The following is a 24,454-nucleotide window of genomic DNA, read 5'->3' as shown; positions in this document are numbered from 1 at the left end:
CAAGAAAAGGTGATTCTGACTCCTATAAGGAGAACAAAACTGAACCAATTGCGAAACCTGTTAAGTAGTCTTCGCCCCAAGGTGTGGGACTACCTCCAAGTCCTCGGTCTCATGACATCCATACTGGAAGTGGTTCCATGGGCAAGAGCTCATATGCGACCCCTACAACGTTCCCTACTATTCCGATGTCCCAGAATTACTCTGTTCGCCTCCAGCTCCCGGAGGAAGTTCGAACACCGCTACAATGCTGGCTACAAGAAGACCATCTGAGAAAGGGAATAAGGCTATCCCCGCCGACCTGGATCCTGCTCACCACGGATGCGAGCCTACGAGGGTGGGAAGCCCACTGCCAGGAACTGACCACCCAGGGGCAATGGGACAAGGAAGAGTTGGGATGGAATATCAACCGACTGGAAGCATGAGCAGTCAGACTAGATTGCCTACAGTTCAGTCACAGACTCTGGGGTGAATCGGTCAGAGTCATGTCGGACAACACCACAACAGTTGCCTACATCAACCGCCAGGGAGGAACCAGAAGCCAACAGGTGTCCCTGGAAATAGACCCCCTAATGGCAAGGGTAGAATCAAACCTACAAGAGATCTCAGCCGCCCACATAGCGGGAAAAGACAACATCACTGTGGATTACCTCAGCAGAGAAAGTCTAGACCCAGGGGAATTGGAGGCTGTCGAACACAGCCTTCCAGCTGATAGTAAACCGCTGCGGAACACCAGCCATGGACCTCCTGGCAACCCGGTCAAACTCCCAAGTTCCCAACTTCTTCAGTTGCAGACGGGAACCACAATCCCAAGGGATTGATGCTCTCGTCCAGGTCTGGCCACAGGCAACCCTGCTATACGCCTTCCCACCATGGCCGCTACTGGGCGGGATCATCCGCAAGATAGAACACCACAGGGGACCAGTACTTCTAGTGGCCCCGGACTGGCCAAGAAGGCCGTGGTACACAGACATGCGAAGACTACTGACAGGGAGCCCTCTCCCTCTACCTCCACACAGGGATCTGCTCCAACAAGGCCCGATCCTCCACGAAGACCCAACTCCATTCTCTGTTATGGTCTGGCCATTGAGAGGACATGCCTGAAGAAGAGCGGATACTCGGGGGCGGTGATTGACACACTGCTCCGAGCAAGCAAGCTTTCCACATCTCTAACCTTCATACGAATATGGAGGATATTCGAAGCCTAGTGTGAAGACCGCGACATCCTCCCGCGGACAGTCAAAATTTCCACAATTCTGGAATTCCTGCAGAACGGCTTACAGAAAGGGCTGTCTCTCAACTCCATCAAGGTGCAGATGGCCGCGTTGACCTGCTACAGAGCCAAGGTGGAGGGCGGCAGTCTAGCCTCTCACCCGGACGTCTCCCACTTCCTGAAAGGGGTCAAACAGATCCGACCACCCCTAAAGTGGCTGGTACCTGTATGGAATCTCAATCTAGTCCTAGGCTTCCTAGCAGGAGCCTCCTTCAGACCCACCCACGATCTGTCCCTCCGAATACTAACATTGAAGACTGCATTCCTAGTTGCAGTCTGTTCGGCCAGTCGCATCTCTGAGCTTCAAGCACTGTCCTGTCGAGGACCCTTCCTCAGGTTCACACCGGGATCCATACAGCTATGCATGGTCCCCTCCTTCCTCCCAAAAGTGGTTTCTTACTTCCATCTAAACCAAACCATCTCGCTGCCATCACCAGACGAGCATAAGGACTCAGAAGAATCTCACCGCTTTTGCCATCGGCAGACTCCTAGTCTGATACCTGGAAAGGTCGGAAACTGTACGAAAGATGGACCACCTATTCGTCCTTCCCAGTGGGAAGAAACAAGGGGATGCGGACTCACGGGCAACCATAGCCCGCTGGATCAAAGACATTATCAAGGCGGCCTACGTAGAGGCAGGCAAGCCCCCACCTCTACAAGTCAAGGGCCATTCCACTAGTGCCCAGGCAATGTCCTGGGCGGAAACCGAGATGCTGTCACCCACCGAGATCTGTCGGGCGGCGATATGTCCTCCATCCATAACTTCTCGAGGTTCTACCGCCTGGATGTTCAGGCTAGGGGAGGACACAGCATTCCCAAGGGCAGTACTATGGGCAGCCTCCCACCCGGTTCGGGACTAGCTTTTGTACATCCCATTGGTCCTGAGACCATCTGCTACACACTAGGAAATGGAGAAATTACTTACCTGATAATTTCGTTTTCTTTAGTGTAGACAGATGAACTCAGCATCCCACCCACAGCTGCCAACAAACACGGAAACCTAGGGGGACAATCCCAGAGAGCAAGACCAACACGGGTAAGCCAAGTTTCCCTCTAAGACACCCTACCTACTGGGTGTCGGCGTTTCTCGGTTGAGTGCACTGGCGGTCTCCAGCTCTAACCACATCAACCAATTCAAGTTAATCAAAGTTAACCAAGTTAATCAAGTTATTCAGTCACATATATCTTCAATTGCTTTTTGAAGAGAATACTGAGGAACAGAGCTTCCTGCAGGGGTATATGTACTAGGGCTGATGTCAGATTGAAATCTGACTCAGTCTCCAACTGCTATCAGGAGCACACTATACCCATTGGTCCTGAGTCCATCTGTCTACACTAAGGAAAACGAAATTATCAGGTAAGTAATTGCTCCAATGCGGTTTAACAAAAAACATACATAATTGACATCAATACTAAAAACTTCACCTTTCGGAGGCGGTGGTGAAGACTAAAACAGTCAAAGAATTTAAAGGGGATAAACACTGAAGAAAAGGGTACATGGAGGTAACAGATTCAGTGCAGTGGTTACTACCCTTAACAAAAGGCATGGGGATTAATGCCCTTAATGAATAAGTTCTGATGCAACTGCGACATAACTCTCTGCTTTGGGGGCAGGGGTGAGGGATTCAGACAACAACTAACGAGGACCCCTACTTTTACAGTCTGGGATACTGATACAGAGACATAAGGGAAAAAGCACAGGACTGCTTCTACGGCCAAGTCCAAAAGCAAAGCACGTGAAGCAGCATTATCTGAATTTCCAAGAAGGCTCCTCACCCAGTAAAATGTTGCTAGCAGTACTTTTTTAATGGGTTTGACAGTTGCTTAGTTTTTATTAAATATATTACTATCCTTATCATAAGGCTTGGGGATAACTGCACTAATACGAGCTCACCTCATCCTTAATACAGTTTATCTTTTTAGAGCTTAATCCATCTATTAAGAGCCGCGATGTTCTGTGACGACTCCTACATTATTAATTTTAATACAAGAAATGTCAGTTGGTGTTAATGCAATATTTCCATCCTACATAAAGAAGTTCCATATCAAAATGAGATACAGTTCTGTCCTTCCATTGGTAATGATCAGATCCATATTTGTAGTTTTTCTAAATCAAATCAATAAAGAATTCAAAATGAACTCAATTAAACAGCTATAATTATTTAAGTTCTATACTGAAAACATGTCCTTAGTTCTCATTGGTATCATTTCAAGAGGAGCACCTGTTTGGACCTTAGTCCTTGCCTTTATTTCTTGTAGTGATGCTGTTTGTGTATCACAATCTTGTCACCTAAATTTTGTCTCTTGGATTTTTTTTGGTTTTTATCCATTGCACCATAGTAGTATCAGCTTGGCCTCTTTCATGCTCTCTCTGAATTCACTTGACATTTTAAAAAGTTGCAAGCACACATAATATATGTTCTTTTCTTCCAAAGTGAATCTTAAAGATGGAATAAAGCTTGGTCTAAAGCTCTCTGTATACCGTAAGTTATTTTCTTAATGGCAGCTGAATCACAGCTTTTAGATTTCCCTAAAAAGGAATGGAACTGGTGGACTAGCATTTTGTTGTTTTCTTGTGGGGGGTTTTTCCTGCTAATGTTTAAAAAAAAAAAAAAAAAGTACTTCATATGACCAAAGACAGGAGAAATAAAACTAGTGTCCTTTTGCAGTAAACTCTGATTTATATATATTTTTATTTTTGTAGTGCTTTTCAACCAGGGCTGAAAGCACTATGGAAGCGATTTAAACCAGCCATTGTCAGCTAAGGGCATGATAACGCCTCTTTATCCGTGGTTTGTTTCAGATTTGAGAGGAAGGTGGAGTATGCCTATGGCACCTACATTAATGAAAATGTCCCCAATTAAATAATGGTGAGACTCTTTCATAGGGATAAAATTTAAAAGTGCTCCAAACTTATGCATGCTTTGTCCTCACTTGATTTCATGTAAGCAGTCATTTTTTTCCTTCATTGTAATATGCTGACAGAAACAGAACTTGAAAAAAGGTCACACTGTCAAGAGACTTTCTATAATGGAGCTGCTTATTAAGAGGTTTTCGTTGTGCATATAGTACCAGTTTCTTAAAGGTATCTGCAAGTTATTCATCTTGTCTGTCTTGATTAGATTGTAAGCTTCACGGGGCAGGGGCTCTCTTATGTCTGTCTTATAGTGCTGCACACATCTTGTAGGACTATAGAAATGCTTAATAGTAAAATATAAGGTACTGTTCTTTTTAACATTACTATACGGTATGTGCAAACATATTTTATATTTATATTTTCAGGTCAAAGGTATGTGTTCCTCACCTAAGGAAGAGTAAAATTGCTCATATCCTGAATCTCAGCCCCCCACTGAACATGAACCCTGTCTGGTTTAAGAATCACTGTGGTAAGTGCCTTAAATGATAGACTACATGAGCCATAAGAGTTACTTGATCAGCAGTATTTGAGCAAACAACCCAAATGTCATAGGCTAGGGTGCAAAATCAGTTTCTTCCAATTTACAAAACAATCTTAATAAAGACTGCGTTTTGAAGACGTATAGAAGGTCGTTGATAGAGGATTACAAATTTCAAAGAGGTATGTACATTTTGTAGGACATAAGAGTATCCTTAAATATGGGGAAATAAAATTAGACATTAGCTAAATACTAAAGTAATACAATAATTATTTAAGAATAATATATTCATATAAAGTAGCAAACCCATTATATTGCATTCCAAAGAGTGAATGGTCAAGTTAGCCATGCTGAAATATAAATCTTTTGAACCCCATTTCCTCTCACATCTTTAGGCAGCTGGTTTCACCCAAGGAACTGCAGATAAAATTGTTTTACTATGTTAGATAAAAAAAAATGATTTATTTAGTTATGATTTCTCTTTTGCCTTTCTTCTGTTTTAGCTTACACTATAGCTAAATATGGTATGTCCATGTGTGTACTTGGGATGGCAGAAGAGTATAAAGGGGAGATTGCAGTCAATGCATTGTGGCCTAGAACAGGTAAACTTTTATCTTTTTTTGGGGCCTTGCTGTTTAAAAGAAATGAACATTTCTTTAAGGTTTTAATTGACCTACATTTTTGTAAATCTTTGGACTGAAGTTCAGCTAAAGGGTGGATTGTTGATTCCTCAAGGAAACTAGAGATGAGAGCTGTGCTGAATGGTCTAAAAGCATTTAAAACTTAGGTGCTCTTCAAAATTGCCCCAGGCAACCAAGCAATTCAATATACTACTTAAGCAGGGAAAAGGATCCTCCGTTCCTCCCCCCACTTCCTGTGTTGGGACACCCAGCCTATGGGATTCAAAATTGTCTGAGATGATCCCATTAGCTACATATAGGGGGAAAACATTCCTGGCATCCTGCCAGACAGGTGGAGTTGAGGTCTGCTGGATCCCTCCTAGTGATCTAGGTCAAGACCCAGAGTGCCAAGTTACCCAGTGCAAGAAGGGAGATTTTTATGCGAGAACTGGATTTCTAGCATACTGATGTTATGAAGCCTATATTCAAATGCTAGATAGCTGGATAAATAGGGCTTATCTGGCAGCTGGATATTTTATTTTATTTTACAACTTTTTTATACCGACATTCGTGGGTACATCATATCGGTTTACAATGGAACTAGGATAAATACAGCAAACAGTTAAGGGAGGGGAGCAATAACAACGAAGGGGGGCAAAACCAGGCAGGAGGCAAAGAACAACGAGTAGGTGGTTCAATGGAAGCAAATAACATGAGAAATAAGGTTACATAATGTAGAATGGAATAGTAATAAACATAAACATGATAACGTAAAAAATGGATAATATAAGGAAACATAGGATAATTAATATAATAATAATAACAAGGGAGAGTGAACGAAGGAGGAGCTGAATGATCTATGCTGGGAATGCCTGCTTAAAGAGCCAGGTCTTGAGCTTTTTCCTAAATTTGTATTGGCAGGGCTCAGTGCGGAGATCATTGGGAAGAGCAGTCCAACGGGTGGGTCCTACTACTGAAAGAGCTCGCTCCCTCGTGGAGGTGAGAAGAGCATTCTTGAGGGAGGGGGTGCAGAGGGTGGCTTTGTGGTTTGTTCTGGTGGGGCGGTTGTGAAGGATGAAACGTAGAGACTCATCAAACCAGTTGGAGTTGTGCTTGTATCGTATTTTATGGATAATATCAGATTATGTTCAGAATAGCCAGATAAATTGTAGGTGGGCAGTGGGTGGATTGGTGCGGCACTACTTAGCTAGTTAAGTAATCCGGCTAAGTAGCAATATTCTGCCTTAAGATAAAATATCCAGGTAAGTTACACCTGCTCAATAGCAGTCTGAGACGGATATGACTTATCCGCCTAAGTGGCGCTTGCTACAGGGATATTCAGCAGCATAGCCGTGCTGCTGAATATTTTATCTAAATAGGCCAGATGTAGCTATCCAGCTAACTTAGATAAGTGGCTTGTAGTGCTCATTTTGAAGCAGGGACTACAAATAACCTCAATTCATTAGGATATATGTTCAAAAGCTAGGGCTGGCAAAGTCTTCCTCCTTGAACTGAGTCACTTGGCAATTCTGCAAGTTGCAAAGAAGATTTTTCCTCAGTTGGGGGAAACTGAAAGTGGATCTCTCTTTAAAAGTTCTGAACAGAAAGAAGCTTTCTGCTCTGGGAGAAAACTGAAAGGTTCTCTAGCAGCGGCAACCATCTTCCTTCCTTCTCTGCAATGTATCCTTAATTACCTGTATGTCAGGTGGTCAAGATACTTGCAGAGTTTAGGATAGATGAGGGTTTAATGAATCTATCATTTCCTCCTGGCTGAGACCTCTCATTCACCCTGAACTACAACCCTCACAACCAGGTGGCTGAGAGAGCAGAGATCAGCAGGTTTACAATTGTTGTATAATGCTTTTGCGCTATCCCTAATACCTACTCAAGGTAAACTCTGCAGATACTCAGCAGATCCTACCAAGCACTGCCTAGTTGCCCCTGTATTGGCAACCTTCTACCCATACAGTGCTGTGTATGTCTAGTAGCATTATAGAAAAGAGTAGTAGTACTAACTCAAGGCATTGCATCAGAAATCACATCAAATATTCTGACATGAGTTTCTTGCTTAAGGTCAACAGACAAGTTTTAAGTGATAACATTTTTTTAATTGGACTCATTGCATCTGTGACTAGCTTTCATCAGGTCAGTGAAGAATTAGAATAGTTACATTGGGTTTAAATACTACAGTCAACTGGGTATGGAGCGGTCTGCATGAGCCATTACAGTTCAGTTGTGAGGGTTGACAGAGGTGATTGTAATAGTCAAACTTTATAGTTCAAAGGCCTATTTCTGATAATGGAAGACAGATTCTATGTCCTTAGGTTCTTTAACATATATTTCAAGGTGCTTGATCATCTTAATTTCAAATGTTTTTTTGTGTGTTCTTGTGCACTCCCATAATTTCATTTACCGTATTTTTCGCTCCATAAAACGCACCCGACCATAAGATGCACCTAGGATTCAGAGGGGGAAAATTAAAAAAAAATAAATTTTGTGCTAAACCGGCTCTGTCCCCGGGCATCTGTGCGTCTTATGGAGCAACTTAGGGGAGTGCATAACATTTTTTTTCTCATTTTGTTTTCGGCTCTGGGGAGGGCCATTTCAGTCCATTCCCCAGATCAGAAAACTTTTGTCTTTCTATTTCTGTGGGAACAACCCCCCCAAAAAAAAAACCCCCTCCCAATCCTTTAAATTAATTAACAATCCCCCACTCTCCTAACCCCCCCCCCCCCCGAGACCTGCCAAATTAATTAAATACAACCCCTCACCCTCCTGACCCCCCCCCCCCCCGCAAGACCTGCCAAACTTTCCTGGTGGTCCAGCGGGGGTCCGGGAGCGATCTCCTGGACTTGGGCCGTCGGCTGCCAGTAATCAAAATGTAAGGGCAAAGGGCCGTCGGCGCCATTTTGATTACTGGAAGCAGATGGCCCAAGTCCAGGAGATCGCTCCCGGACCCCCGCTGGACCACCAGGAAAGTTTGGCAGGTCTTGCGGGGGGGGGGGGGTCAGGAGGGTGGGGGGTTGTAGTAAATTAATTTGGCAGGTCTGGGGGGGGGGGGTTAGATTTTTGGGTTTTTTTTTATATTCGCTCCATAAGACGCACATACATTTTCCCCCCACTTTGGGGGGGGAAAAGTGCGTCTTATGGAGTGAAAAATAGGGTAAGTACCCTCTTTGTGGTGATAAGGAAGTGATCTTCCTTTGGAAAATGTTCACCTGCTTAGATAGAATCTCTGCTTGCTGTTGACATAGATTTTACATTCTTATTGGTTTTAGGTGATTTTAATTTATGGGTTAATGAAATCAATTTAGCTTACAATCATGAAGAGTTTTTAACAGCAGTGACAGCATTGAGCTTAGCTCAGTTTATTAAGCCAATGTATGAACTGGGTCATATGCCAGATTTAGTTTTCTAGGTGAATTATGGAAGATTGATAAATTAGACTGGAGAGGTATACAAATACCTTGGTCTACGCGTTTAAACTAGAAGTGTTTTTAGATAAGATTAGATGTACCAGTCTGGAAACTAGATTTTTTTAAAGAGAAAACCTATTGATCCCAGAGGGCTAAGAATTGATTCTGGAGGTAGAGGATATATCTCAGGCAAGGACTGCTGATCGATTATTTGAAATATGGAACCGGTCAGTAGATTAGACCAAATTGTACCTGTAAAAGTGACCGTTCTTAATAGATTGCATAAAGCCCTTTGGTTCTCCCAATAGTTAAGAGAGAAAAAGAAGTACTCCAATTTGAAAGGTGTTGGCGAAAGGAAAATTTAGCACTGCAGTGCTTGTTTAAATTCATATCAATGTTTAGTTGATGAAAAGAAAAAGGAATACAATAGTAAAAAAAAACCCCAAACAAACCCAAGAAGCCAGAAGCTCTCCAAAAATTATTTAATATTGTCAAATATCTGACTTGTACTCTTCTGCTTTGATACAATGAGAAGTGTAATTGACTGTGAGGAATTTGCTGTTTTTCTTTTATAAGAAAACAGCCAATCCGACTGAGTTTGACGCTGAATTTCACTTAGGAAATGATACTTTTCAACTGGATAATATCCAGTGGGATAATTTTTCACCAATTTCTACAATGGAAATAGAATCCTGTTTAGCAAACATAAAAATCTCTGGTTGCTTACTAAATCCCTATTCTCCTTTTAATCATGAAAGGTCTGAGGAAGGAATTTGCTGCCTCTATACCACTCTTGTAAATCAATTCCTGTCAGAGCTTAACTCTTTGAAATGTGCAAGTATACAACCTCTTATGAAGAAAAAAAGGATTTCTTCGATGAACATGAGGTAGCAGAATCTTCAGAAAAAAAAATTTAAACATTTGTTTACTGTGGCTTTTTTGGAAATAATGAACTAGTAGAGGGGTCATGCCTATGATGACAATCATTTAGAATGATTAAAAGTATAAAGTGAATGCAAGTCTTTATTGGGTATCAGACTGGTATTTGTGACTCAAGGGAAAGCTGCAATTTTTGTTTTAGATTTTGATTTTATGCTTGTTTGATTGTAACTTGCTTAGGATATTAGATAAGCAAATCTCAAATATTTTAAATTAAAATAAATAAGTGGATTAACATGGCAATCACACTACTTTGCAAAGGATAATATTTATATATGCTATTTTCCCCCCAATTATTTTAGACAAAAATAGCAAAGGAAATACAGGCCTGAAGTTTATTGGATAGTTCTCAGAGGACAAGCAGGATGGTAGTCCTCGCACATGGGTGACATCATCAGATGGAGCCCCAACACAGAAAACCATATGTCAAAGTTTCTAGAACTTTGACTTGGCACACTGAGCATGCCCAGCATGCCCTAAACCACATGTCCATGCAGGGTCCCTTTCCAGTCTCTCTTTCAGCGAAACTGTAAGCATCATGGTGTGAGTGAGCTCACTTTGGCTGTTTTTTGGCCTTTTGGAAAACTTCCTTTTTTCTCGCAGTTTGCGACGCTGGGTCCCTCTCGGTGCTTACCTGCAGTGTTCCTAGTCAGGGTTTTCAATGTTTCCAGTAAGTTTTCTATAGTGGTTGATTTCCCCTGTGGCAGCAGTGCTTGGTGTTCACCAACCATCGATGCCTGCTGCCATCAATTTTGAGTTTGTAGCCCTTTTGTTTTGTCTCGTCATGGCCACTAATGGTTTTCAGCAATGCTCCTGGTGCCCAAGGACCATGTCCATTATGGACCCTCACGAGATAAGTGTCCTCTGCCCAGGGGTATTGCATAATGTGTGGTGTTTCCACTTATCCACACAGATGACCCCGAAAGGTCATCTACTTTGACTGGACAAGATGGAGCAGCTCTTCGGGCTGAAGAAGACTGAGCCATCGGCATTGATGGCATTGATGAACACCGCACCATTGACATCGGCGGGGCTGCCGGCGGATAGGGCCGCCAGAGACCGACCACCATAGACCTCCTCCAGGCCGAGGATAATGGGTTACTCATCATCGGCCTCTGAAACATAGAAACATAGAAATGACGGCAGAAGAAGACCAAATGGCCCATCCAGTCTGCCCAGCAAGCTTCACACATTTTTTCTCTCATACTTATCTGTTTCTCTTAGCTCTTGGTTCTATTTCCCTTCCACCCCCACCTTTAATGTAGAGAGCAGTGATGGAGCTGCATCCAAGTGAAATATCTAGCTTGATTAGTTAGGGGTAGTAGCCGCCACAATAAGCAAGCTAAACCCATGCTTATTTGTTTTACCCAGACTATGTTATACAGCCCTTATCGGTTGTTTTTCTTCTCCCCTGCCGTTGAAGCAGGGAGCTATGCTGGATATGCGTGAAGTATCAGTCTTCTCCCATGCTGTTGAAGCAGAGAGCCATGCTGGATATGCATCGAAAGTGAAGTATCAGGCACATTTGGTTTGGGGTAGTAACCGCCGTAACAAGCCAGCTACTCCCCGCTTTGTGAGTGCGAACCCTCTTTTCTTCTCCCCTGCCGTTGAAGCAGAGAACTATGCTGTATATGCATTGAAAGTGAAGTATCAGGCTTATTTGATTTGGGGTAGTAACCGCCGTAACAAGCCAGCTACTCCCCTCTTTGTGAGTGTGAATCCTTTTTACCACATTTCCTCTTGCTGTTGAAGCTTAGAGCGATGTTGGAGTCACAGTAAGCATGTGTATGTTTATTTAATAAGGGTATTGTCTCCAGGCAGTAGCCATCATTCTGGCGAGTCACCCACTCTTCATTGGCGGCCTCTTGACTTTATGGATCCACAGTGTTTATCCCACGCCCCTTTGAAGTCCTTCACAGTTCTGGTCTTCACCACATCCTCCGGAAGGGCATTCCAGGCATCCACCACCCTCTCCGTGAAGAAATACTTCCTGACATTGGTTCTGAATCTTCCTCCCTGGAGCTCCTCTGTACCGGGGAAGGACCAGTCCGAGCATCGAGGGAAGTCTAAAAAGCATCAGCGCCAGACCCCGTTGATGCATGGTGCCAGGCCCGGGGATGCACCAGCTTATGCTGCGATGCCCCCGAAATGACCTCGCAGCGAGGTGCGCCAGTCCTCCAGTGCCGGGGGTCTGCAGTGCTCTCCACCAATCCTGATGCCAGTCACAAATCCGCCTCAGGGATCCGAAGAATATCTGGCCACCCCTCCTTCCTCCCAGTCAGTGTTGGCAATTGTTAAAGTTTTAAGAGGAGCTGGAGCACCGAGTGCAGCTGGCAGTAGAACAGGTGCTGCAGGGCATCGGTCCTGTGGCACAGATGGCACTGGAGCCAATACCGGCCTGGAACCAATGCTGGAGAAGCTCAATGCACTCATCTGTGCATTACCAACCCAGCTGGCGTCTGTTCCTGGGACTGTATCGGTGGGGCACTGATGCCTTCCCTACTAATACAGCGGTCGTTGCCAGTTTCTCCAAGGAGGAAACTCCACCTAAGCTGGCAGAGACACCAAGGCCTATAGCCCCCTGTCCAGTTTTGCTGGTGCCTGCACCTATGGATGAAGGCCGAGCGCTTAGAGCTCCATCTCCTGTGGCTTACAGTGAGGATGAGGGTCCCTATGATTTCTGGGGGGAGGATACCTCTGAGTCCTCTGAGGCTTTCCCCTTAGACCCTTCTCCAGAAGAGCAAAGGAAGTCCCTGCCTGAGGACTTAATCTTTGTAGGATTTATGAGGGCGATGGCGGAAGCCATCCCATTTCAGTTGCTGTTGGAGGAGGATGCCAGGCACAAAATGCTTGAGATCCTCCAGTTTGTGGAGCCTCCTAAGGAGATCATGGTGGTCTCGGTACACAAGATCCTTAAAGAGCTACTGCTGAGGATATGGAAACAACCCCTCACAGTACCTCCCATGAATAAGAAGGCTGACGGGGTTTATGTTGTTCAGAAGGCTCCTGGATTCGATAAGTGACGGCTGCACCACCAGTCAGTGGTGGTCAAACCCTTTCTCAAGAAAGCCAAGTGGTCTCTGACCCATTCCTCTGTGCCCCCAGGGAAGAATCACAGAGCAATGGATGCTCTTGAGAGGAAAGTCTTTCAAAGGGCCATACTTATTTCTCGCATTGCTTCCTACCAGCTCTACATGAGCCAGTACTCTGGAAATAGGTGCAGGAGGTGGCCAAACAGCTGTCTCAACAGTAACAGGACATCCTTATGTTGCTGCTCCATAAGGGCCTGGAGTGCAGAAAACACAAGGTCCAAGCAACCTACAATGTTTTTGAGATGGCATAGAGGGTCTCTGCAGCAGGAATCAGCATCTGCAGAATAGGCATGACTGTGGGCCTCAGATCTCCAATCAGAGGTACAGGAATGACTCGCTGACATGCCGTGCACTAGGGAGAACCTCTTCAAAGATAGGATGAGGGATGCGGTGGCCCAGCTTAGGGACCACCATGAAACCCTCCAACAACTCTCCGCCAGCACTCTGAACCCATTGTCCTCTTCTAAGAGGCCAGCGAGACAGGAATAGATGAAGTCTTTCTTTTGCCAGAGGAAGTATTATCCTTGCTCCCATCAATACCATCAGGGCTCCTGCAGCCGTCCCAATCAACAGAGATCCCCAAGCCCCAGCCAGAGACTGTCAACTCCAAGGACGGGGTTTTGACTGGGTCATAGGGAGCGCACGCCAGCTGCCTGTACCCAGGATGTTGGACCCTCCAATTGGGGGCAGACTGCTATTCTTCGCAAACCAGTGGCCCAGTATAACCTCAGACCAGTAGGTTCTGTCCATCGTCCATCAAGGGTATCAATTGAATCTATTGAGTGTCCTGCCAAATTGACCTCCAAACCCGTTTGGGGGGCCAGTAGCGCATCAGGAGGTACTGTTAGCAGAGCTCTCCTCCCTCTTAACAGCCAGAGCGGTCAAGCCTGTCACACTAGGGTAAAGAGGGTGGGGCTTCTACTCCAGGTACTTCCTGATTCCAAAGAGAACAAGAGGACTCCGTCCTATCCTACATTTAAGGGCCTTGAACAAATTTCTAAAAAATTTCAAGGTGGTTTCCCTGGGCACCTTGATCTCCTTTTTGTAAAAAAGGGAACTGGCTATGCTTCCTTGATATAAAGGATGCATACCCTCACATTGAAGTCTTCCCCCGTCACCAGAAGTATTTCCGATTTGTGGTGGGAAAACAGCACTTCCAGTACTGAGTGTTGTCGTTCGGGCTAGCATCAGCCCCCCCAAGTCTTCACAAAATGCCTGGCCGTGGTGGTGGCGCATCTCCACAGGCTAGGGGGTGCATATTTTCCCCTATCTGGACGATTGGCTGGTCAAGAGCACATTTCAGGAAAGAGCCGTCAGGTCCATGAGCTTGACCATCCCTGTGTTGGAGTCACTAGGGTTTGTCATCAACGACCCAAAGTCCCATCTCGGCCCATCACCTCACTTGGACTTCATAGGAACCCTGCTAGACACGGCTCAGGCCAAGGCCTTCCTGCTTCGTCAAAGGGCAGTCACTTTGATAACCATCGTGGCAGAGATTCAGTGGAGCCCAGCAGGTGTCAGCCTGGCACAAGTTGAGACTGTTAGGCCACATGGCCACAACTGTCCATGTCACTCCCTTGGCACGATTACACATGCGAAGAGCCCAATGGACCCTGAGATTGCAGTGGTTCCAGGCCACACACAACCTCTAGGACAGCATCCAAGTCACCCTGTCTCCCTGGGACACGTTATCCTGGTGGCAGGTACTTTAAGATCTGGAACAGGGGATCTCTTTTCAAAGTATTCCTACCCAAGTTATCCTAAACATGGATGCATCCACCCTGGGCTGAGGGGCTTTGGTCTGGCCAGGATTGCTGTTGCCAAATCAATTTCTTGGAGCTCCAGGTGATCGGGTATATGCTATGGGCTTTCAGAGATCGGCTGTCCAACAAACTGTCAACCCATTGTCCTCTTCTAGGAGGCCAGCGAGACAGGAACAGATGAAGTCTTTCTTTTGCCAGAGGAAGTATTATCCTTGCCCCCTAGTTCCCATTAATACCATCAGGGCTCCTGCAGCCATCCCAATCAGCAGATATCCCCAAGCCCCAGCCGGAGACTCGGTCAACTCCAAGGACTGGGTTTTAACTGTGTGATATGTCAACAAGCAGGGAGGCATGGGATCGTACCTCCTGTGTCAGGAAGCGGTCCTTATCTGAACAAGGGCCCTGTCCCACAGGAAGGTGATCAGGGCCATGTATCTGGCCAGAACAGAGAACATGGTAGCAGACAGGCTGAGTCAAACCTTCAGACCCCACGTGTGGTCCCTGGACCAGGGAGTAGTGAATTGGATATTCCGTCTCTGGGGGAGTATGGACGTAGATCTATTTGCATTCCCTTGCAACAGGAAAGTGTCTGGGTTCTGCTCTCTGTACAGGTCAGACTGCAAACCAGCCTCAGATGCTTTTGCCCGTTATTGGGGCAGGGACTTCTGTATGCATATCCTTTGATTTCCCTTAATAGGAAAGAATCTCTTGAAGCTTCACGATGATAAGGAGGCTATGATCCTCATAGCCCCTCATTGTCTGAGACAGGTCTGATTTCCGCTCCTACGGGAGTTGTCTATCCGGAGACAGATCTGTCTGTGGACTTTCCCAGATCTCATCACACAAGATTGAGGCAGGTTGCAGCATTCCAACCTCCAGGCCCTGTCGCTCACAGCCTGGATGTTGAGAGGTTAATTCTGGAACTGCTCAATCTTTGAGGATGTGTACTTGGTGGCTTCTAGAATGCCTTCCATTAGAAAGTCCTGTGAACTGAAGTAGAGGATTTTTTTCTGTGTGGTGTGAGCTGAAGGCTCTAAATACGTTGTTCTTCCCCATACAAAAACTGCTTGATTATTTTCTACACCTATCGGAAGCTGGCTTAAAAAAACAACTCCATTAGAGTTCATCTCAGTGCAGTTGGTGCTTACCACCAAGGTGTAGATGGTATACCCATCTCTGTACAGCCTAAAGTTGTATGATTCATGCGGGGCTTCCTTCAGTTGAAGCCTCCCGCTGTGTCTTGGGACCTCACTGCAGTGTTAGCCCAGCTGATGAAAGCTCCTTTTGAGCCACTGTGCACGTGACCTGAAGTACCTGACCTGGAGGTCATATTTTTGGTGGCGGTCACCTCAGTGTGCAGGGTCAGCAATCTCTTGGCCTTAGTGACTTGTCCATCTTACACTGTTTTATCATGACAGGATGCTTGCTTACGCACCCTAAGTTCCTGCCTAAGTTGGCGACTGACTTCCATCTTAATCAGTGCATCGTCCTGTCAACATTATTTCCCAGGCCCCATTCCCACCAAGGTGAACAAGCACTGCACAGTTTGGACTGCAAGCAAGCCTTAGCCTTCTACCTGGAGCATTCAGAAGCCCATAGACAGGCCACCCATCTTTTTCTATCTTTTGATAGGAATAGATTGGGTATTGCTGTTTCCAAGCAGACACTATCCAACTGACTAGCAGATTGCATCTCCTATTATGCCCAGGCAGGACTGCATCTTGGAGGTCATGTCAAAGCTCATTCTGTCAGTGCCATGGCAGCATCGGTGGCCCATTTGCGAGCAATTCCTATTCAGGAGATCTGCAAGGCTGTGACATGGAGTTCTCTTCACACTTTCACATCACACTGTTGTCTGAATGGGGATTGTTGACACGAAGGTAGATTCTGCCAGTCTGTCTTTCGGAATCTGTTTGAGGTGTAGCACCCAACTCTCTCCACCTAGTGCCCGTTGTTTGGGTTTAGGCTCCCCCCCCCCTGCCAGTTACCAACAGCACTGTTGTTGTGCCCACTGCAACCTGGTTGGGTGTCTGTTGGTCCCCTTTTTGTGTTGGGAAGCAGCCTGTAGCTAGGGATTCACCCATGTGTGAGGACTACTATCTTGCTTGTCCTCGGAGAAAGCAGAGTTGCTTACTTTGTAACAGGTGTTCTCCAAGGACAGCAGGATGTTAGTCCTCATGAAACCCACCCGCCACCCTGCAGCGTTGGGTTTCTCCTAATTTTCATTTATAGAGATAATTCTGTGTTATAAGACTGGAGAGGGACCCCACGTGGACGTGTGGTTTAAGGCATGCTGGACATGCTCAGTATGCCAAATGAAAGTTCTAGAAACTTTGACATAAGTTTTCTGTGTCAGGGCTCCATCTGATGTCGTCATCCATGTGTGAGGACTAACATCCTGATGTCCTCAGAACACTTGTACAGGTAAGCATCTCTGCTAATTGCTTATATATTTGTTTTGCTTTGGCCTGGCAGTTTCCAATTCAAACAAAACTGACTTCTACTGGACCATGGTGCAATGAGAATTGTTCACAACTTTTTTTTTTTTTTAACATATATTTTGTTTAAAAAAAAAAAAAAAAAAAATCATCATAGTTAATTGATCCCAAGCCGCAGACTGTTGCTTTTGTGTTGTGTACCCTGCATCGAGCCACCAAGTGCTATCAATGTGCGATGACTTAAACTCCTGCCCTGCTATGGTATCCCCAGGCTGCTGAGTTTGTGAATTGAAGCCAGTTTGATTGTGTGATCCTACCACATGTCGTCAAACGTGCAAAAATATGTCAGGTTCATTTCTGATCATAAATGCTTTCCATGTACACACACTTGATTTGAGGTACAAAAAGATGCACATATTCCTGATGATTATGTGATGGGTCCCATGTTTTTGTTTTGTTTTTTATTTAATTTTTTCAGTATTTTAGGGTTTGATTGCAGCCCATTATGTATTAATATTGTAAATCCCTTTGGTTGATTTTTTTTTTTTTTTTATCAGTAAAGTGATACATATTATTAAATATAAGGTGCAGTCCAAGGCCCTGGAATCTTCTGAGTCATTTATATTTTATTTGACAACAGTTTTAACCTTTTGTATTTCAAGGAAACATGATGGTAGAAAAAGACCATATGGCCCATCCATTCTGCCTATCTGTCCAATCAATTTAGCATTATAATTCTCATCACATCACATAATTGTGAGATAGTGTCTTAGAAAACAACTGTGTATTAATTTGTAGTGAGATGGTAATGCGAAATGGTAGGCTCTCATGCTTACTCGGACAATTGCAGTAAATAACTTTTTTTTTTTTTTAAATTTGGTTTTCCTTGGTGGTGGTCTTTTTGAGAAGCACTGTACATAAAATAGTGGGGATTTAAAGTAAAAGTGCTTGCACATTTTTAGGTGGGAGCCAGAAAGTGGCAGACTCCAAACTGTCCACTAACATGTTCATTTTTGGTTTTGCAGCCATCCACACTGCTGCTATGGATATGCTGGGAGGCTCCGGTATAGAGAAGCAGTGCCGGACAGCTGATATCATGGCAGATGCAGCGTATTCCATAATAACAAAACCAAAGGATTTCACTGGCAACTTTATCATTGACGAGCAGCTGCTGAAGAAAGAGGGAATACAGGATTTTAATGTTTATGCTGTTTCTCCAGGTAACCTGATAAATTGCATTAACCCCAATTCTTTTATCTGAATGTTTAAGACCCGTTGGTGCCACCTCTTTAATAATTCATTGTGGTCAGCACATAAACACATTTATCACATAGCACCCATAATTCCAGGATACTGCTTATTTTGTCCTTCTGAGAAGCATCTTATGCACACATCAATTAAAAAAAAAAAAAAAAGCTGTGGAAGGATTAGTAAAAACTGGCGAGGGTGTGTTGGAAACCATAAATGTGTTCCAGTATGCTGTTTAAACTATATTCCATGCTAAATACATACTCCATGAACCCATCACTGTTTATTTGGGGAGGCACCATCCTCTCTTTACTGCAAGTAATACAAGGTTCATTCCTATCTGTGTGGATACAATATCCCAAGAAATTTATGCAAAGTCACCAGAGTAGTCCCCTCTGGGACCAAGAATAAAGTATCCCTTTCTAGCGCTCACTCAGTATCTCCTTTGTCCATCTGCTAGGTATTACAGTTGGGGTAGTGTTCGGTGCTTTGGCTCTTTCAAGGATTGTGGATACTGCTTCCACATGGCAGGCTGAACCCTGAATCGTGAAACAAACCTATTTTACCTACATAACAAATTAAGAACACTTCCAGATAGGGCTAGTTTGATGTGCTGTCTTTGATTTTTGTGGTTGGTCTCTAATAATTTGTTGTGTGATTATAAGGCTTGTCCTTAATAGGGACCTTTTCTTTCTGTGATGGCTTGGACAATAATGCTTAAAGCAGTAAGAATGCTGCCTAGTTCTTATATCTATTTTTACACTTTTTCAAGAGAATAAGATGTTGTCCAGTGACATGTCAGATGCGTATGAATTCAAGTGTTACATTTTAACCGAATGTAGCAATAATCAATAGAGACTCATAAGAACATAAGAACATGCCATACTGGGTCAGACCAAGGGTCCATCAAGCCCAGCATCCTGTTTCCAACAGTGGCCATTCCAGGTCATAAGAACCTGGCAAGTACCCAAAAACTAAGTCTATTTCATGTTATCGTTGCTAGTAATAACGGTGGCTATTTTCTAAGTCAACTTAATTAATAGCAGGTAATGGACTCCTCCTCCAAGAACTTATCCAATCCTTTTTTAAACACAGCTATACTAACTGCACTAACCACATCCTCTGGCAACAAATTCCAGAGTTTAATTGTGCGTTGAGTAAAAAAGAACTTTCTCCGATTACTTTTAAATGTGCCCCATGCTAACTTCATGGAGTGCCTCCTAGTCTTTCTACTATCCGAAAGAGTAAATAACCGATTCACATCTACCCGTTCTAGACTTCTCATGATTTTAAACACCTCTATCATAACCCCCTCAGCCATCTCTTCTCCAAGCTGAAAAGTCCTAAGCTCTTTAGTCTTTTCTCATAGGGGAGCTGTTCCATTCCATTATCATTTTGGTCGCCCTTCTCTGTATCTTCTCCATCTCATTTCCTCATTTCCTTTATTTTCTTTTGTGGCTACACCTTAAAATATCTTAAGAATAACAGCCTTAACCCCGTAGAGAGTGCTAATATCTGTATTAATCCAGAGCAAGAAACAAAAGAAAGGGTTAAATAAAAGAATATGCTAACTGGTGCTAGAGTACACAAAAAAAATCCCATACAAATAATTTTGTCAGTCAAGATATGAGTTGTGGGAATTCTCTAGTGGCGTAGACTCAAGCTCTGTCAAGCTACACTACTTGGAAGTGAGGATTACGTTTCAGTGCATCAAGCAGTGGATATCTGCTTAAGTCCAGATGTACACAAAATGGCAAATGTAAAATATATGGCCTATAAAAAAGAAAAAAGTTTTTAGTAAATAAAAAAAAAAAATCTGCCAGACTCAATAAACAAATAATGTCATGAGTTGGCAACTCTGGCTGGTGCCCAGAAAGTAATCCTGGCCAAATATACAGATGTAATCCTACTCATTCACTTGTCCCCAAAGACCTCTCAGATTATGATTCAACAAAATAAAATAAAAGGAAAAGTCCAAAGTTTTAGAAAAATACAAGATCAAGCTTGAGATCCCACATAAATTTCTCCATGACTATTATGTCTCATGCTTTCTGCATTCATTTGGTCCAAGTTAGACAATTATGCTTCCTAATTCAGCCCCTCTCCTCGTATCTGCAGGGAACAGGATGAGGCTGGAGTTAGTTTTTGTCTACATAATTAATATCATGTTATGCATGCACACAAACTTTAAAGAAATGGAGCACCTAGATCAGAGGTCCTCAACAGCCACAAACAGGCCAGGTTTTCATGATACCCACGATGAATTTGCATGAGATAAATCTGCATGCACTACCTCCATTTTATGCAAATCTATCTCATGCATATTCATTGTGGATATCCTGAAAACCAGGCCTGTTTGTGACTCTCAAGGACCGGAGATGGCCATACCCATTCTAGGTGAATACTTCCAGATTTTCAACCAAAGTTCCTTCTCAGCCCTTCAAATGAGTCTGTTCTAGAACCAAATCAAATTAGCAGTTTTATATAGATGAGAAATTATACCTTTTGGTACTCAAGTTCCCAAAAAAGGTTCTTGAAACCAGAGTACTGATATATAAATATCTACCTCCTATCAAAAATATTTACAAAATGTCTAAACCGATTTGATATGTCAGATTGAATATCTGTATATAAAAATAAATAAATAAAATAAATAATTTGAAAATATTGAAAGATGGGCATTTGCTGTCCAGTCTGCCTGTACATTTTGAATAAATGTTTTGTGCTTTTACATTGCATACACAACATTTGTCGACATTTCCAGTTGTGTGTGCTGTAGTCTTACCTTGCATATATCAATGTGATGCCTGCATGGGAGTATGATCAGGAGCAGTGTAGCAGTGCCTCAGCCTTTCACCATTAGGAATGTAAAAAAGCTGTCACGATACTGGCTGCTAGGTGGTTCCTCTGCTCTTAGTGATCCGCACTCAGTCTTGCTCTAGCCTCCACCTTGAAGGCTGCATGATGCAGCAAAGCCAGCCCCATAAAACTCTCCCTCACAGCTTGCTCTGGGCCTCCTCATTGAGTCACCTTGGCTCCTTGTTTTAACCAATCTTGCACTTAGCCTTGTTTTCTGTGTAACTTTTGAGGCCGCTTGCCTTGCCTTGTTTCCAGTATGACCTGTTTAGGCCTTCTTGTCTGGATCTGTCTTGTCCCTGTTTGTTCATTTCCCTAGTTCCTGTCTGGGCCTCCTGGTGGCCCTCCTTGTCCGTTGCTTGTCTTGCTTTGCCTTGTATTTATTTTGTCATGCCATTGGTACCAGTTTGCCTGTGTCTGTGTATACATTGTGCTATTCTTGTGTTCTTGTCCTGTCTGGGTTTCTTTATAGCCCTTCTGCTTCCTTTGGGTCTCTCGATGGCTCTTCTTGCTTGTGGGTCTAGGTCTCCCAGTGGCCTATCTAGCCTGTTTGTACCCTGCCTTGCACCCCTGTTTTACCTTGTACCTGCCTGTTTGTTTTACCCTGTTCCTGTCTTATCTCTCTGTGCTCTTGCCCTGTCCTGCTTTGCCTCACCTCCTCAGACTGATCTTGTGTTGCTGACTGGGACTGGAATTTGTTGCCCAGAGGATGTGGTTAGTGCAGTTAGTATAGCTGTGTTTAAAAAAGGTGAGGAGAAGTCCATTACCTGCTATTAAGTTCACTTAGAGAATAGCCACTGCCATTAGCAATGTTAACATGGAATAGACTTAGTTTTTGGATACTTGCCAGGTTCTTATGGCCTGGATTGGCCACTGTTGGAAACAGGATGCTGGGCTTGATGGACCCTTGGTCTGACCCAGTATGGCATTTTCTTATGTTCTTATGACTTCTGCCCTTGCTGTGCCATTTGATCTCTGCCTGGATACCGACCTTGCTTGAACACGGCCTACCAGATAAGTCCTGCCAGCCACCAGAACCTGCAGGCCCAACCCAAGGGGGAGGAGGCCTGACAGGCAGAAGACCGCTCTGCTATAGATCTCTGTACTACTGCTGCCAGGGGATTACCCCTACCCAGCCTGCCCAGTTGTGACAGAAGCTAAGTAAATATAAGAAGTTTTCAGAAAGTGTGCACATCCAAGAAGGACATAAGTCAGAACACTAAAGGGAGGAAATACTGATTTTTACACGACAGCCGAGTTATTTGAAGTATATAAGATACGCAATGCAGAGTCAGACCAAAAGTCCATTAAACCCAGCATCCTGTTTTCAATGGTGGCCAATTTGGGTAGTGTCCTGCAGATCCCAAAGAGTAGATCCATTTTTCCACTTTTTTTTGTTGCTCATTCCCAGGGATAAGTAGTGGCTTTCCCACCTAGCTATTGGTTTATGGACTTCATTTTATTTTAAATATTTGTTACCTGCCTCTCCAAATCAGTTCAGAGCAGGGTACAGTAAAACCTGCATTATCAGGACTGATAATTAATAAACAACAAATGCAAGATAAATATGCCATCAATAATTCGCTGTTGAAAGATGAGACGATAACATTTCAGTGTTGACGATAATATTTCCTCCAGGAACTTGTCTAGAACCCTTTTAAAACCAGCTATTTATTGTGTATTGTGTGAAAATAAAAGCCTCCCCCCCCCCCCCCCACTCCTCAGGGGCATATGATAGGGGCAAAGGTGTGCCTGGGGTCGACTGGCATCATTTTGAAAATAGTGCTTTCAGGGCAGGGTCTCATAGGCAATGCTCTTGTTGCTGCTGTACTACCAAGGCTATCAAGTACATTTGGAAGGGATCCAGGGAGGATAGTGCTTAAGTATTGGTGGGCAGAGCCGAGGTTTATGCTCTTATTTTCCTGGTTTTCACCATTTTAGGGTGCAGGAGGGGAGTGGAAGAGGGGATCCCACTACACTCGCTAAGGGATTTAGTCACTCTGGGCTGGGAGGTATGAAGCCAACCAGCCCCTTTAAAAATATGTCTGTCCTGGGATGTGGTGTTGCTATTGTGCGTTATCTTGACCGGGAACGCATGGAAGTATACTGAGGGATTTAATAACCTGTGGTACATTTCCCGCGGTAAAATACTGCAGCTTAGTAGATCCGCCCCTGTGTATGAAACCAAGGTCCATGTTTTGTAAGCCGTGGAGTGACAAACTTATCCAAGTAGAGTTACCTGGATAACTTCAGCCGAATATTCAGTGGAACAGATCTCTCGTTGAATATGCTTAGTTAAAATTATCCAGATAACGTGGTCTGGGTAACTCTGCCACTTACCAACTCATTCAATAAAAGAAAAAAAATACTGACTAGCCGTTGCGGCCCAATTCCTCTTCCCTCTTCACGAACAAGCCCCAAATTAAATTAAAAAAAAAAATTGTTGGGATTCTAGCACACTGATTTCCTTCCTTTTTTTGTTTTCCTCTCTTCCCCCCCCTCCGACTTCCCGCCTTTAAAAAAATAAATAAATAAAAAATAGGGCACTGCCCCTCCCCCCCCCCCCCCCCCAAGCCTTCTACTACACCAGTTGAAGGAGGAGTAGCTCTTTCCTCCAGCACATAGGTATTCATTTATTCACTCCTCTGACAGATACAGCTTCTGCTGTGGGCACTCCTGCGGGAGCAATGCTGCTTTTCCACCCCACTTGTCATGTTGCCCTCTCTTTATCAATGTTTTCTCTAAGGATTGGGTTACTGTTATCAAAAGGTTTTGGTTACTTACCCTGTGAGATCTTTAGGCCACAGCGGCATAGGGTCCGCTGCGGACCTGCCAGGCCTCCTTTCTATTTGAACCATGATGCCCTGTGCGAAAATTGTTGATGGCGCCCCCAACTGATCGCTGGTCCTTGTGGGCAAAGAGTAAGGGAGTCAGACTGGGAAGACAAGGGCTAACACCCCCTCCCCTCAGATTGACATGGATTAGAAGGGGTGGGCACACTTTATATTTTATATTATTTAGTTAGATTTTTTTTTTTTACCAGCACCCTCCAGTGTTCGAGGCAGGTTACATCGAAACATAATAAAAATTAAATATAATCAAAAGTTAAGACAAGTTTACAGACAATATGTCAATTGTCAGTATGATCAATCCGTTTTATAAATATTTAGTTCAGTTGTCCGAAGGCTGTTTTAAACAAGTGGGTTTTTAACTATTTCTTAAAGAGTTTTGTATCTTATATTTTCCTGATGTTAGAAGGAAAGGCATTTCATATTTTAGGGCCAGCAGCAGAGAAGGCCCCTTCAAGTGGGCTTCTCTAGGGGAGGAGATGTCCAATAAATTTTGATTTGCAGAGCAGAGAGATCAAGAAGTGGGTACAAATCCTAAGAGTTGCACAAATCCAAGGTGCATTTTTAT

At 43.9% G+C, this 24,454-nt stretch overlaps 1 protein-coding gene across 2 annotated transcripts in view; it reads left to right on the top strand.

Moving 5' to 3' along the window:
* HSDL2 (hydroxysteroid dehydrogenase like 2) overlaps positions 1-24,454 on the top strand; it is a 151,211-nt gene that overhangs the window by 99,840 nt on the left and 26,917 nt on the right. For both annotated transcript variants that reach the window (XM_029614299.1, XM_029614290.1), the window contains 3 exons: positions 4,553-4,656; positions 5,169-5,267; positions 17,959-18,153. In XM_029614299.1, the coding sequence (XP_029470159.1) occupies positions 4,553-4,656; positions 5,169-5,267; positions 17,959-18,153 (398 nt within the window). The remainder of the gene's footprint in view (positions 1-4,552; positions 4,657-5,168; positions 5,268-17,958; positions 18,154-24,454) is intronic.

This window comes from Rhinatrema bivittatum, chromosome 1 (genome assembly GCF_901001135.1).
Source record: "Rhinatrema bivittatum chromosome 1, aRhiBiv1.1, whole genome shotgun sequence".
NCBI classification, from domain to species: Eukaryota; Metazoa; Chordata; class Amphibia; order Gymnophiona; family Rhinatrematidae; genus Rhinatrema; species Rhinatrema bivittatum.
Note: the sequence above shows the minus strand (reverse complement) of the source record. Positions and strands in the feature narration are given on the sequence as shown.